The sequence below is a fragment of the Syngnathoides biaculeatus genome, chromosome 18, assembly GCF_019802595.1.
Source record: "Syngnathoides biaculeatus isolate LvHL_M chromosome 18, ASM1980259v1, whole genome shotgun sequence".
Lineage (NCBI taxonomy): Eukaryota > Metazoa > Chordata > Actinopteri > Syngnathiformes > Syngnathidae > Syngnathoides > Syngnathoides biaculeatus.
The window spans coordinates 15,554,548-15,569,250 of NC_084657.1; the positions used below are offsets into that span (position 1 = coordinate 15,554,548).

General features: G+C 43.9%; 3 protein-coding genes across 4 annotated transcripts in view; 1 reads left to right on the forward strand and 2 right to left on the reverse strand.

The window, feature by feature from the left end:
• Nucleotides 1-3,233, reverse strand: part of LOC133491384 (protocadherin Fat 3-like) — a 75,665-nt gene extending 72,432 nt beyond the window's left edge. Inside the window, exon 1 of one of the 2 annotated variants that reach the window (XM_061802403.1) lies at nucleotides 3,158-3,233. The gene's annotated coding sequence lies outside the window, so the exon portion shown is untranslated. The remainder of the gene's footprint in view (nucleotides 1-3,157) is intronic. The other variant, XM_061802402.1, reaches the window with a different exon arrangement.
• Nucleotides 688-7,849, forward strand: chordc1b (cysteine and histidine-rich domain (CHORD) containing 1b). Its single transcript, XM_061802416.1, has 10 exons — nucleotides 688-908; nucleotides 3,208-3,257; nucleotides 3,331-3,387; nucleotides 3,466-3,626; nucleotides 5,576-5,679; nucleotides 5,901-5,959; nucleotides 6,282-6,352; nucleotides 6,468-6,573; nucleotides 7,044-7,226; nucleotides 7,300-7,849. The coding sequence occupies exons 1-10, from the start codon at nucleotides 845-847 to the stop codon at nucleotides 7,480-7,482; spliced, it is 1,038 nt and encodes a 345-aa protein (XP_061658400.1). The 5' UTR covers nucleotides 688-844; the 3' UTR covers nucleotides 7,483-7,849.
• A 295-nt stretch (nucleotides 7,850-8,144) lies between these two features.
• On the reverse strand, nucleotides 8,145-12,902 carry LOC133491776 (tyrosinase-like). Its single transcript, XM_061803362.1, has 5 exons — nucleotides 12,081-12,902; nucleotides 11,587-11,803; nucleotides 11,367-11,514; nucleotides 10,360-10,541; nucleotides 8,145-8,444 (listed from the first exon to the last, which is right to left on the reverse strand). Exons 1-5 carry the CDS (start codon nucleotides 12,900-12,902, stop codon nucleotides 8,176-8,178), a joined length of 1,638 nt encoding a protein of 545 aa, XP_061659346.1. The 3' UTR covers nucleotides 8,145-8,175.
• Nucleotides 12,903-14,703: the final 1,801 nt, after the last annotated feature.

The following is a 14,703-nucleotide window of genomic DNA, read 5'->3' on the forward strand; positions in this document are numbered from 1 at the left end:
TGTATTTCATTGAGAAAAATAATATTCAATTATTGAAATCTTTGGAATTTAATTCTTAATTGAATTGAATTACTTGAATTGTAATTCAATTTAAAGTTTTATTTAAGAAGTAATAGAATACACTCGTGTTTCTAAGTGTTGTAGAGACAAAACTTTAATTCAGTCAAGAGCAAATTCCAATTTTCTTGTCCTCCATAAAATCATGAAAAAACTTCTACATTTTTCTCTAAAAACAGAACAAAAAAATCTAAAATGCTGTTCATAATTTCGATAGAAAAATGCTTTCAATATTTTCCTAAGGATATTTCTTGAAAAAAAAATAAGATCCATGTAACATTAAGACAGTTTTGTCAAAAAAAACTATTTACTCATATCAATTTTTTTCTCTCTGACGTTTTTCCATAAAAAAATAATACTACTGTTGTATTGTAACTTTTTTAATCAAAAAACGACTTTGTAAAAATACAATATTCTCTTAATATTGGAAATTTTTATTTATTTTTTTTATAATAATAGAAATTTATATTTGCATGAGAACTTAATGTAAAAAAAAGGTAAAATAATGAATTCTCGGAGAAAACTGTGTTATTAAAAACGACTTTTGAATACAATAGTCCAGCAGTAAAATTTGCTTTAATTAGAAGAATATGTTTGTAACTTTAAAGAAAAAAAAAGCTTGCTCGATGTTGCCCGAAGAAAGCCGAGCAAACCCGGAAGCGAGCGAAGGCAGCTTCGCGTGTGGGGAGCGGTGTGCCGCATCTGCAGTGTCCCCCTGGTCTCGCGATTTCTACGCGTAGCTTTTTAAGTGTCCGTTTACACATTTAAAGTACAGTTTCCTGTCGCCATGTCTACTTTGTGCTACAACAAGGGCTGCGGGCAGCGGTTCGACCTGGAAAACAACCCGGACGGTGAGTGGCTAACGTAACTAGCATAGGCTAGCAGATCATCGAGAAAATTCTACGAGCCGATAGGCCCCATAGACAGAGAAAAAAATCAGATGAGTGCTGCTAACTGACACGATTTCAGGCAAGGTCAACACAAAAACGTTGCTCTCTTATTGGGTGTATGACTTGTGTGAGCTGACGACAATGTTTAATTTAGCTTGAGTTTGGAAAAAGATGTTAGCATGTGACCCCCACCCCCCTCCATCCCGAACACTGTCACCTCACCGTGGTGCAAAGGTTTGTGTAAATTGTAGGGGCTTCACCTCCGACAAACAGGTACTAGGTGGGGGACCAGACAAAGGATGGCTTTAAGACACCTGTGATGAAATATTTCAATGGATCGAGTTTTCACTTGCCCGGACGTAGGTCACCGGGCCCCCACTCTGGTGCCAGGCCTGGAAGTGGGGCACGAATGTGAGTGCCTGGTGGCCGTGCCTAGATCCATGGAGCACACCCTGAAGGGTAAAGTGGGTGGAAAGGTTTGTGCCTGAAAGGGTAACGTGGGTCCTTTTTCCCAATGGTCTCACCACCTCTGGGACAGGCCATAGGGTCAGGTGCAGTGCAAGCTGGGTGGTAATAATCTGATCCCCGGCTACAGAACCTGGTTCTAGAGACGTGGAATGTCACCTCTCAGGCATGGAAGGAGCCCAAGCTGGTGTGTGAAGCTGAGAAGTTCTGACTAGATATTGTAGGACACACCGCTTGGGCTCTGGTACCAGTCCTCTTGAGAGGGGTTGGACTCTCTTCCTCTCCACAGAGTTGCCCACGGTGAGAGGTGCTGAGCAGGTGTGGGTATACTTGTTTCCCCGGAGTTCAGCGCCTGTACATTTGGGTTCACCCCGGTGGACGAGACAGTGGCCTCCTTCCCTGGGGTTGAGGTCACTGAGGTGGTTTAAAAAAAAAAAAAAAAAAGCCCCTCGGTAGCAAAGCCCTGAGAGTGGATGAGATTTTCCCAGAGTTCCTAAAGGACCTGAATGTTGTGGGGCTGTCCTGGTTGACGTACCTCTGTAACATCGCATGGACATTGGATTGGCAGACTGGGATGGTAGTCCCCCTTTTTAATCAGAGTTCCAACTACAGGGGGATCACACGCCTCAGCCTCCCCGCATCTATTCAGACGTGCTGGAGATGAGGGTCCGTCAAATCTCACATTCAGGAGGAGCAATGTGGTTTTCATCCTGAAACTGCGGACCAGCTCTGCACCCTCGGTAGGGTCCTCAAAGGTGCATGGGAGCTCTCCCGACCAATCTACATGTGTTTTGTGGACTTGGAGAAGGGGTTTGACCGTATCCCTCGGGTAGTCCTGTGGGGGAGGTGTTTCCGGAGACAGGACGTCAAACACCATTGTCCAAATTCAGTGAGACCCATAAGAAGGGGGAAATATTTACAATACTAAGCCTTGGCATCAGTTAAGAGTTTGCGACTGATTTGCATGCATGTGAATGCAATTTCTTGACCGCTTATTGTTGTCGAGAGGCCTTTGTTGTAGTTGAAATTCAATCGGGCGTCTGTCTAGTTTTGTGTGATTAAACATGCGCACGTCGTCCCCGCTTCTTCATCTGCAAAAATTCCAGGCCGAAGTCGTGTCTAATTTCCATTTTAATTGCATGCCACTTTTCATCACAGCGCAGTCGGTACATTGCGGCGCCGTTACCTTGAGGCTCGATGGAAGACTGTGTGTGGATTGGGCTGAGGGGAAATTGGTGCTTTATAAGGTTACCCAGGCATTCCGATACTCTCTTTATGTTACTTTTAGTTAAAGGTGTATTTTTTTGTGTTTTTCTCTCTGCAGTCGGCTGCATGTTGCCTCAGCTTTTGTTACCATGATAAAATCAAAGTTTCAAAGGGGCGGGGAAAGTCAAAGTGGTATTTCTTTTGAAATAAGTCATGAAAAAGGAAGAGAATAAAGTTGGAATTTCACAACAGGAAGTATTTTGGGACTTGATATTCATAGTATCCGGACACTGAAATACTGCAGTAGATCCTCCCCCCCCCCAAAAAAAAAAAAAAAAAAACAATTCCAACTTATTAAAGAATTTGGGTTTTTTTTTGTTGTTGTAACTATCAATTTTTACTCATCCTGACATTTTGTGGAATTTAACATAACTTAATCTCCAAAGGTACAACATTATTTTTGTACAATTTTAACTTCTTAACTTTGAAAAAATACATATTTTTATCTGGGCAAAGTAAGACTATTCTCTCACACTGACCTTTTATCTGCAACACTTTATTCTGATCTTTCCTTCTTTTGTGACTTCAGACGCCTGCACGTTCCACCCCGGCGTCCCGGTGTTCCACGATGCATTAAAGGTAGGAGGCCTTTCAAAATTTTCCCCTGTGTCCCGCCCCGTCGCTCACGTGCTCCCCCTCACCCTCACTCCAGGGATGGTCTTGCTGCAAGAGACGAACCACCGACTTTTCAGACTTCCTCAGCATTGCGGTAAGCTTTTGTTCCTGCTCACGACATCCGCGGGCGCATGCGCGTGTCACTGGAACGCCGCTTTTCTCATGCTCGCAGGGCTGCACGAAAGGTCCCCATAACAAAGAGAAGCCCGCCGAGCCAGTGAAGCCTGACGTGACCTCGTCGGGACAGAAGAAAGACAGCGACGAGCAGAAGCCCAAATTTAACGAGTACATCATCTCCGCGCCGAAGCCCCAGGAAGCCATTTGCAGACCCAGGTTGTCCAACACTTTAGTTTCAAATCCTTAACATTCATGTCCGAGGCACTTGCTATTGCTTCGTAAGGAATTTATTGTGAAAAAATAAGTATTTGAACGCCCTGCTATATTGCAAGTTCTCCCACTTAGAAATCATGGTGGGGTCTGAAATTTTCATCATAGGTGCATGTCCACTGTGAGAGAGATAATCTAAAAGGAAAAATCAAGAAATCACAATGTATGATTTTTTTAACGATTTATTTGTGTGATACAGCTGCAAATAAGTATTCGAACACCTGTCTATCAGCTAGAATTCTGACCCTCAAAGACCTGTTAGTCGCTCCATGTATTATCCTGAATCAGATGCACCTGTGTGAGGTCGTTGGCTGCATAAAGACACCTGTCCACCCCTTACAATCGGTAAGACTCAAACTTGTAACATGGCCAAGACCAAAGAGCTGTCCAAAGACACCAGAGACAAAATTGTACAACTCCACACGGCTGGACAGGACTATGGAAAAAATTTCCAAGCAGGTTGGTGAAAAAAGGTCCACTGTTGGAGCAATCATTAGAAAATGGAAGCAGCTAAAGATGAAGGTCAATCTCAATCGGAGTGGAGCCCCACGCAAGATATCGCCTCGTGGGGTCTCAATGATCCTTCGAAAGGTGAGGAATAAGCCCAGGGCTACGCGACAGGACTTGGTCAATGACCTGAAAAGACCTGGGACCACCATTTCCAAGATGACTGTTGGTAATACACTAAGACGTCATGGTTTGAACTCATGCATGGCACGGAAGGTTCCCCTGCTTAAACAGCACATGTCAAGGCCCTTCTTAGGTTTGCCAATGACCATTTGAATGATACAGAGGAGTCATGGGAGAAAGTTGTGTGATCAGATGAGACTGAAATGGAACTTTTTGGTCATAATTCCCCTAACCGTGTTTGGAGGAAGACGAATGATGAGTTCCATCCCAAGAACACCATCCCTACTGTGACGCATTGGGGTGGTAGAATCATGCTTTGGGGGTGTTTTTCTGCACATGGGACAGGACAACTGCACTGTACTAAGGAGAGGATGACCGCGGCCATGTATTGTGAGATTTTGGGGAAAAACCTCTTTCCCTCAGTCAGAGGACTGAAGATGGGTCGTGGCCGGGTCATTGTCATATTGAAAGACCCAAAACACACAGCCAGCAAAACCAAGGAGTGGCTCCGTAAGAAGCATATCAAGGTTCTGGCGTGGCCTAGCGAGTCTCCAGACCTAAACGCAATAGAAAATCTTTGGAGGGAGCCGAAACTCCGTGTTTCTCAGCGACAGCCCAGAAAATTGTCTGATCTCGAGAAGATCTGTGTGGAGGAGTGGGCCCAAATCCCCCCCTGCAGTGTTGTGAACAACTACAGGAAACGTTTGATCTCTGCAGTTGAAAACAAAGGCTAGTGTACCAAATATTAACATTGGATTTCTCAGGTGTTCAAAGACGTATTTGCAGCTGTATCACATAAATCGTTAAAAAATCATACATTGTGATTTCTGGATTTTTCTTTGGATTATCTCTACGCAGTGGACATGGACCTACCATGAAAATTTCAGACCCCTCCATGATTTCTAAGTGGGAGAACTTGCAATATAGCAGGGTGTTCAAATACTTATTTTCTTCACTGTATAAAGAATAGAAAAGCGATGCCTTTTTGAATGACACACACACACACACACACACTCAGCTGCCACTTTTTTTGGTTATTACTGTGCTTGTAGTTCACCATACTACATCACACCGAGGACTGTCTTGAATATTAAGTCATGCCAGAAGGCTCAAACAGCTCCTTTTTGTTTTTCTATGAAAAATGTTTTGCTCCTGTGAGGATTTTTCATGGCAGCTGATACAAAATGTGGACAGCAACACAAAAGAAATGATAACTGTTTTAAGAAATCACGCAGATAACAAGTTGTTCCCATGTTCCGCGTCAGTGCCGACGAGCCCGTGGTGAGGTTGCAGCACAAAGTGTCGTCGTCTCTCAAGCAAGCTCTGGAGAAGCTCAAGCTGACAGACAACTCACACGCACTCAAACAAGGTGAGAGCGCAACTCCCTCTTTTAATTTTTCAGACGCCACTCAAGTCACCAAGAAAAGAAAGTAAACTGCAGCTAGAAAGTTAAAAGATCACCCCTGGGAATTTGACCTCCATTTGTCTTTGTGTCTCAGTCAAAGTTGACGTTGATGGATCATAACTGTCACTCATAGCGCTAACTAAGTGTGTGTCCGACCATATGTGCGCACGCTTCCATCCCCGCAGAGGACGACAGCGATGAGGTCAAAATCGGGACGTTCTGCAAAAACGGAGGATGCACAAAAGTGGGTGGAATTATCTGCCTTTTCCTATTGATTCCGTACCAAAGTGTGTTGGGTAGGGTGGGGGTGGTCTCTCCAATTGGATTTTTTTTCTTTTTTTTTTTTTTTGAAGAAGAAGAAGAACTGAGTCATCTTCAGGAGTAAAACGTATCCAAAATAAAAAACAAATACTTATATAACGAGGCTTGCATGAGACCATTACATTTCCCCCTCACCCTCTCCCCAAATTTTTTTTCTAATCAAAGAAGAAATATGACTTTATTATTATTATTAATATTGAAATACTACAGCTGTGTATTTTTTTTTTTTTTTTTTTTTTTTAAAGAGCTACGATGGCCCCTCCAGTGACTCAGACGTGTGCTTCTTCCACGCTGGATTTCCCATCTTCCACGAAGGGTCGGTACAATTGCACTTTGGTACATCTGTCTATGTATTACAATTTTTTTAAAATTTAATTTGAATTATTTCATTCACTTTAATTTCATTTTTCACTTTTTAATTCCGTGTCCAGGATGAAGTACTGGAGCTGCTGCAAGAAGAAAACGTCAGACTTCAACTCTTTCCTCTCTCAGGTGGGCTGTACCAAGGGCCAGCACCTGTGGAGGAAAAAGGATGAGGTAGGTTGTTGGAAACGGTGCTTTGGCATCACCGAGTGGTGCGATGTGAAGTCAGCCCCACACATTACCAGTTGTACCTTGATCTATGATTTTAATTTGTTACATGATCACGGTTGTAACTCAAATCGCTCATCTCAAATCAAGTTTACCGATTTTAAATGGGTGGAAATGCCATTCATATGTTCCAATGCCCCGAGGTTTCCAACATTTTGTTCTTTTGAATTAAACAACTAGAACTGTACTGTATTGTACATTGTACAATAATAACTGTATTAATATATTAAAATGAGGTGAACCAAATAGTTTTCTACGACTTTGCTTTACTCCACTTAATTTAACAGAAGTTCCCGGATTCATCATTTAGTCAAATATTTGCATATTGGGGAAAAAAAATGGGTGTTCTGAGGTTTTCTTCCTCTTTCTGGTGACACGGATGATTATATTCCAAGTCCAAATTTTGCTTGATCCAGGGCAAGAAGGTGGTCCCGTGTCGATTCGACTGGCACCAGACGGGCTCGCAGGTCATCATCTCCATCTACGCCAAGAACACCGTGCCCGAGCTGAGCTTTGTGGACGCCAACAGCACCACGCTGCACGTCCATGTCGTCTTCGAGGGGGAGAAGGAGTTTGAGCAGAAGATCAACCTGTGGGGAGTAAGTCCACAAATGGCGGAAAAGGGGGGCGCTACCAACCTCGCCGTTGATGCCTTTATCGCCGTCTTTCCAGGTGATCGACGTGAGCCAGAGCGCCGTCAACATGATGGCGGCCAAGATCGAGGTGGCCATGAGGAAGTCAGAGGCCATGTCGTGGGCTCGCCTGGATCTCCCACCGCCCGTGGCTCTACCCACGCGGGAAAACGAGAAAAAAAAAGACGACAACAGCGACAGTGACGGGGAGGAGAACGAATGATACGAAGGGAGGCAGCTGGAACTTCTGCAGGAATATTCCACTATTTCTGAACTTATATAGCCGCAAAATGCCTGGTGTACCGTCATAATGCTGGATGACCACATTTCCACTTGACCCTCAGCCAACCTTGGTTTTTTTTTTTTTTTTTTTTTTTACCTCTCATTCCAGTCCAGATTTCAATCCTCATTAAGGAGGAGTCAGTCTTGGTTTAACCCGAATAAAGTGTTGAAGTGAAAATGTCGTTTTTGCACTTGAAAATATGTTGGATTCAGTGAGTTTTTATGTAACTCTTTCGTCTGGGTGGAAGTAAAGATAAACACACAAAATGACTGTTTTCGTGAAATGATCCCCCCCCCCCTGAAAATTGGCCTGCATAATGTGTTGAGGGAACCGAATAAGTGTATTTTCTGCACCTGAAATCATTGGATTGTTTTGTCTTTTTTCTCATCTGATTGTCTTTGTCGTCCATGTGGCAGTGAGGACAACAAAATGCAGGTTTTAACAACAGCAAAGTGTTGCAAAACTTCCAGGATTCTGAAGTACCGGTGCAAGCATCATTATTGTGTCAGTGAGTGCGCATGAAGTGTATTTACACGAGAGAGAGAAAAAAAAAACACATTTCAGGAAAGAAAAGAGTTTATTGTAACAGTGACATGTCTAGAAATTATTGCAGGTCGACCTGATGAACTGTTGTCATATGGTCGCTGTGTACCGGCGGGATTCGTTTGCCCCTTCCCTCCCGATGAGAGGCTGCCATTCCGGGACGCTTAGGAACGACAAGAAACTTATGCGGCGCAACTCGAGGATCCGAGGCCAGGTCGGGACGCGCCTCTTGAAGTTCGAGACTGCCGCAGCAACGCCCAGCGCAAGCCCGACTCCGCAGAGGCAGGCGACCAGCAGCAGCGGCCACACTCCATCAACGTCCTCCAGGTAAGGGCGCAAGGACTCGGACAGGCGCGTGTCTGGACAGGACAGGAGGAAAGAAATGCGTGCAAACAATAGTGACAATTTAGCTCTCAGTTGAGGTTTCTGGTTACATCAGACACTATGGAGAGTCTTCAACAACAACAAAAATTGACGTTTCGTGAAGACATTTATGGGAAACCTAGCACCCATTTTACTAACATTAAAGATGACTCTTAAAAGACGCTGTGCATGCAGTCAAGACAATTTGGATGGTGTTCTCAATCAAGGTTTCTGTGGATACCGAAGACAATTTAGAATCGTCAAAAAAGTAGTGCGTTTTTTTGTAAACAAGACCATTTGAACTTCCCGATTGGTGTTTTCGTAATTAATTTTTCATACGGGTAAACCAATGGTGAACAGATTCTCATTTCATTCCTGAGCTGATTTACATGTTTTTTGTATAAAATCCTAATCTTTGTAGGTCTCAGTAAGTGTTTTCAAAAACAATTTAGTCATCAAGGAAAGTAACCTTCGCACTTTAATATACATTAAAGACCATTTTAGCTCTCAATAGACTGTTTTCGACCACGTGACTACGCCTGGGCCAGCTGGCCATGTCGGATGGGTTCACTCTACTGCTTTTGCATCCAGACCGGAGTTACACAAATGTTCGTACGACTGTGAAAAGTGACGACATGATGGCTAAAAAGACTTTGGCAAGTTATCGGGGCTCATTAGATGTTGTTTCAAGAGACCGTTACGACAAGAAGTGCGCTTTGATCGATGCTATCGGCCTAAATGCCTCGGAGAAACACAAATGGAGCACACAAATGTGGGCGTCGGTAACCTATCCAGACATCGTCAACTATCTTCTCTTCTCTACAAGCGCTTATACCATGGAGCAACTAAAGAAAGGTTTGGATATCTACAACCAATTAATTAATGGCTGGGTTGGTCTCCATTGTAAGCAACTTGTCTCCACACTGCTAAGGTTAGTGTACTGCGCAATGCAATTTAAATATGTACCACGTGATTACAGTCAGCGTTGTGTTAAGTTATGTTGATTGTTATTTTCTTTTTTGTTGCCGAGAGGGAGAGAGACAGGTTTGACCTGGACGAGTCCCAAGTGGAGCCCGCACCTCTTTCTTCACTTCCTCTGCTACATTTTTAACTCGACTCACAAAACAGCTCGCGGTGCGGTAACTCGTTTTTGCAAACTTATTATAATGAAAGAGAAAATAAAGATTTCGGAGCCATGCATTGCATTCACACACACAAGTATTATGTAGGCCCTTGGCCCTAAAGAATACTTCTCCTTCACATAACTTAGTTATTGATAAGTAGGTGTGAAATTCTAAAAGGTATCCAATACTTAGCAAGAACGAAATGCTCCGAGCAAACTCTGAGGTAAGGGAATGACTTGGCTGCTGGATCGGCTCTGCTAATACGAGACAGCCGCAGTTGTCGCCGTTTGGTTGCTAACTGTTCCGTTTTCTTGCACTGGTTCTTGATCACAGCTGGCAGTCGAAAGAAAGACGCTTTAGAACGCCCACTTTTGTTTCAGGAACCGAAAACAAAGCAGTGCGCCCCCATTCATACGCCTTTCTGAAATGATTCCTGTTTAGTTACGGTTTGTTTACTCGAATTCACCAAACCGAAATGGCGACCGTGTTCGGCGTGTGACGTCAGTCGAAAACAGTCTATTGGTGTTTACCTCATATTAAAGACAATTTTGAGACTTTGTCGTTAGTCATACAGAAGATGTTGTAGATTTTTCTCACAAACTAAAAAAGCTTTAATTTCTCAAATATTGCTTTTGTAAACATTCAACTGTCCAATTTTTTTTTTCTTTTCTTGTATTTGTTGATTTTTTTTTTTTTTTGCAAAGAAAGACCATCGCAAGTCCTGCATGTATTGGTAAACATCAAAGACAATATAGATTCTCAGACACGAGGCGAGGGAACGACTTACTGGGACCCAGCAGGCGTGAGTACTCGTATCCCAGCTCTTTGCTGGTTCTGAAGTATTCTCTGTTGGTGTGCAGGGGCAGGAAGGGAACCATGTGGTATTCGCCGTTGTGTCCAATAGGAGCGTTGGAGGTTGGGTACCGGGATGGGTCGGGTCTATGCCTCCTGAGCCACTCTTCATAGATGCTGACGTGGCAAAATAGCACACCCATCATTTGTGGCAATGTGCATCCTGAAAGCATCTCCAGTACTTTGCTTTTTCCACATTTTGTTAGGTTACAGTCTTAATCCAAAATGGACATTTATTTTCCATCTTTAAATCTAATCAAAATCTTTTGAGATTCACAGTTAACAGCCGTCTGCTAATCTGAGCTCACACAAGCCAACTCGAAACTCTCATTCGCAAATTCTCACACCATTCACCAGGCCAGGCCAGCCATTTAAAGCCGCACACACTCAAAGTCACATAGTGCAGACCCTGATGCAATTTATTTTAAAAAAAAAAAAAAAATCTGATTACTTAATGGGCTAATCCACCGATGTCAAAATCAAGGCCCGGGGCCCAAATCCGGCCCGCCACGTGATTTTATGTGGTCCGCGAAGCCAAATGTAGAGTGTCAATTTCAATTTTTCTTGTAAAAAATTTGCACAAAAATTTCAAATTGTCATGCATCATAAATGATAAATTTGAGATATTCCAAGCATTTTTGTGTTACCAAACATCAATAGTGGAAAAACACATAATCCTTGATTTCTGACTCCAAAAGTAGATCATAAGTTGATGATGTAAATACGCTGAGACGATTAAATATTTGTATTGTTTCACAGTCATAACGGAACCACAACGTGGACCACGAGAAAAAATGAATTTGACACCCCCTGGGCTAATCGGTGGAATAATCAATTCCAAAAATATTCCGGAGTTGCAGTTCCTAAAAAGAAAGCTTGATAAAACATTGATTCACATGATTTCATGAAAGATCTTTGTCAGGATTTAGGGGTGTGTGTCACCTGTCCACAAAGGAGTGGTGCAGAAGGAAAATCGGGTCATTGGCCGAGCCTTGCACTGAGGACATGGATCCATTCATGAAGACGTGCAGCGCGGCATGCATGCCCATACGGGGGCTGCCCCCCAAGCCCGTCTGCGGATCCCCGAATCCTGGAAGGTGACAAAGATGATCAATTAGAACACAATTTACACCCAAAACATTTTTTTCATGATTTTTACAACCTTCCAAGGTGTTCCTGAAACTCATGTTGGCGGTGCGGTCCATGGTGCCCGTGTCATAGTTGGCCAAACTGAGGGTGAAGGCCACCTCGGCAGAGGTGGGCAGGCGCTCCACCCGGTTGCGGTCATGGTTGCCGGGGTTACGGCGAAGCGGGCCCTCCGACAGGGCGTCGCACAGTACGCCACGGGCATTGTAGTCTTGCACTTGTGAGCAGAGGGACTGAGGACGGGGACGGACATTGACAATATCTTCATTTTAAATCAACTAAAACATACAAAAATAAAGATCGAGCACATTCAATAATTTGGTAACAAAAAATTTAGACTTGTCAACAAACCTCAGATAAATTTCACTTTTTATAAACAAGGATCACTTTTTTTTCCCAACAAAACTGGCATGTTGAAAGTATGTATTTAAAAAATAATAATAATAAAAGAAAAGAGAGCTCCATGGTGCAGATCATTAAAAAAAAAAAAGGGAAAAAAAGTATTTTAACCTTCCAAGAGGAGAAGACAGAGCCAGGACTAAGCAGCGTGGGGTCCCGGGGGTTCCGGCCCCCCATGAGCTGGTCAGTGCACACGTCGCATCCCTGGGCGTCCCTCCAGTCCCAGTATGGGATGGCGAAGCCGTCGTCCCCGGTTATCTTCCTGATCTCGCGCTCCCAGTGCAGCAGGTAGACGCGGTGCCACGGCAGGAACGCCGGCGCCCAGTGGGCAAAGTCCACGTCGGCCCACACGTTCCCCGGCCCGCCGAGCAGCGCGTCGCGGGACACGTAGTAGTGCATCCACACGAAGATGTCGTACACGGACACGTCGGCGAACGTGGGCTTGGATCCGTTCTCCATCTCCAGGTAGGTTCCCGTGGCAACCACGTAATCGCTGCTTGGCGTCTGCTTGGCCAGGTTCAGGTAGGACACCAGTTGGGTCCTCTCGGTTCGGGTCAGGTGGAACACGTTCCTCCTGAGGGATTCCCTCCTGTCTTGGCAGGTCTCCCCCCAGTATCCGAACGTGCACTCGGCACAGTTGAACCCCATGAAGTTCCCTGTGCACTGGCAGGTTCTGTTGTAGAACACCAGAGGCCACCTCTCCCGGTCGTCCAGCCCTCTGAAGGGGTACTGTGTCCCGTCCGGGGTGTCGGGTACCACCACATCCCGGCAGAACCCCCGACCGGAGCTGGCCCCGCACGCCGAGCCATCCCCTTCCCAAGGTGGGCAGCACTCCTTGGCCAGGAGGGCCTCTTGGGTGGCGCACAGGCGCGGGAACTGCTGAAAGGTCGGCGCCCAAAAGAGCGTGAAACCCGCGGCAACGACCCGCCACATCACAGCAGGCGTGAGTCTAATTGCGACAATAACCTCCTACACGCTTTCAAGCCTTCAAAGCCCTTCCTGCCGAGACCCCTCCTTCCTCGCTGAGCCCGGTCACATGCCGCTTAACCTCAGGATGAGGCTTTCACTGATGCCATTAAGGAGCTCACAACCGCTGAAATGGAAATGATGTGTGATGAAGTTGCACATTTTAAAAGTAATCAGTTCAGCGTAAGAGACAAAAGCTGCTCCACCTTTTTTTTTTTTTTTTTTTTTTAAAGAGTGAACTCTCAAAAAATGAATATAATAAATTGAAGAAATCAACTTATAGACTCATCCAAACACAGAAACTAACACAAAACTATTGGGAAACATAAAAACCATACTACTACAAACACAAGTTCCAATGGCACAAAAAAATGTCTATATTTGAAAGTCATAGATTATTATGTCATTCTTTGCAGAGGATCAAGAATATATGCCTCTAACTATTTTTATATTCATCTGTCTTCGTGTAATATTCCACCGTTTGTGTTCCGATATGTGTTCCTTAAAGAGTTCGAGAACACTGTGACACCAATGTAATTCGTTAGCCTGTCTATGGCATTTTGCATTGTGCATTTACTAAATGGACTTTCCTAGGTAAGGCAAATTTACATGATTTTCAACAGTAAACTTCAACCAGGACTCAAAAGAAACAAAAGGGTTTTTTTTTTTTTTTTTAAGTATTGCATTGCAATTTGCTCTTTCGATGCTGTACTATTACTGTCTTAATTAGAAAATAATATCACAGGAAGAAATGTGTATTTTTGCATGAAGAAAATTACATTTCTGCATGAACATTTTTTATATCACAAAATAAATACAAGAAAAATTGGGGTTTTTAAATTGGTTTGCGCCAGAAAATGCAATTTTTGTCAAGAACATGTAATATTACATGGGGGAAAAAAAACTAAAATTGGCAAGAGCAAAAGTGACGCTTATACAAGAATTGACTCGTGTAACGGAGGAAACGTCATTTCAGAAGCCCGAAGCAGTAATATCAGGAGAGACCAAGTTTTATGTTGAATGTGTGAGACTTTAGGAGGTTTCAAGCAGAATGAAGTTGTGACCTCCTGTATGTACGTACCAGTATCCTGTATTTTTATTTTCCAAAATAATGTTGTTAGCTGTGATACGATTTCTTAAAATGCTGTGTAAATAGTTGAATTGGGTTAAGTAGATAACGGTAACCAGTAGAAGCCTGAAAACCGAATCCAGGAATCCCTCAGGGGGATCATTGCGCTTCTGTGGTGGGGCCATGAGCGCAAGACCCAAAAAGAACTCTTCACAATGCTTTCTGAGCTAGACAAATGTGACAACAAAACAACGAGACATCTTACAAGTCATATGATGACCGCACAAGACCCTCAGCTGGATGCAACAAACAAAAGATGTTTTGATACCATACACAAAATGCGCAAAGTACAAAAAAAAAAAAAAAAAAAAGCACTGACGCGATTCAGGAAAAATGTTTTTCAGGGCATCATGAACAGAGGGCTTCAAATTTTCTCTGAACTTGGGGGTTATCGAGGCAATGCAGTGAGGGCGAATTGTGTGTCTGTTATGTTCGTTCAGAGTGGCGCAGTGGAGCAGCTGTAGAGTGTTTGCATCACATTTCTAAGGACCGGGGTTCAAATCCTGGCCCAGCCTGTGTTTTCGCCCATAGGTGTGACTGTTTTCTGTCACCTTGTGCCCTGCGATTGGATGGCTACCAGTTCAGGGTGTACCCCGCCTCCTCCCCGGTGACAGCTTTGATGGTCTCCAGCACTCCCGC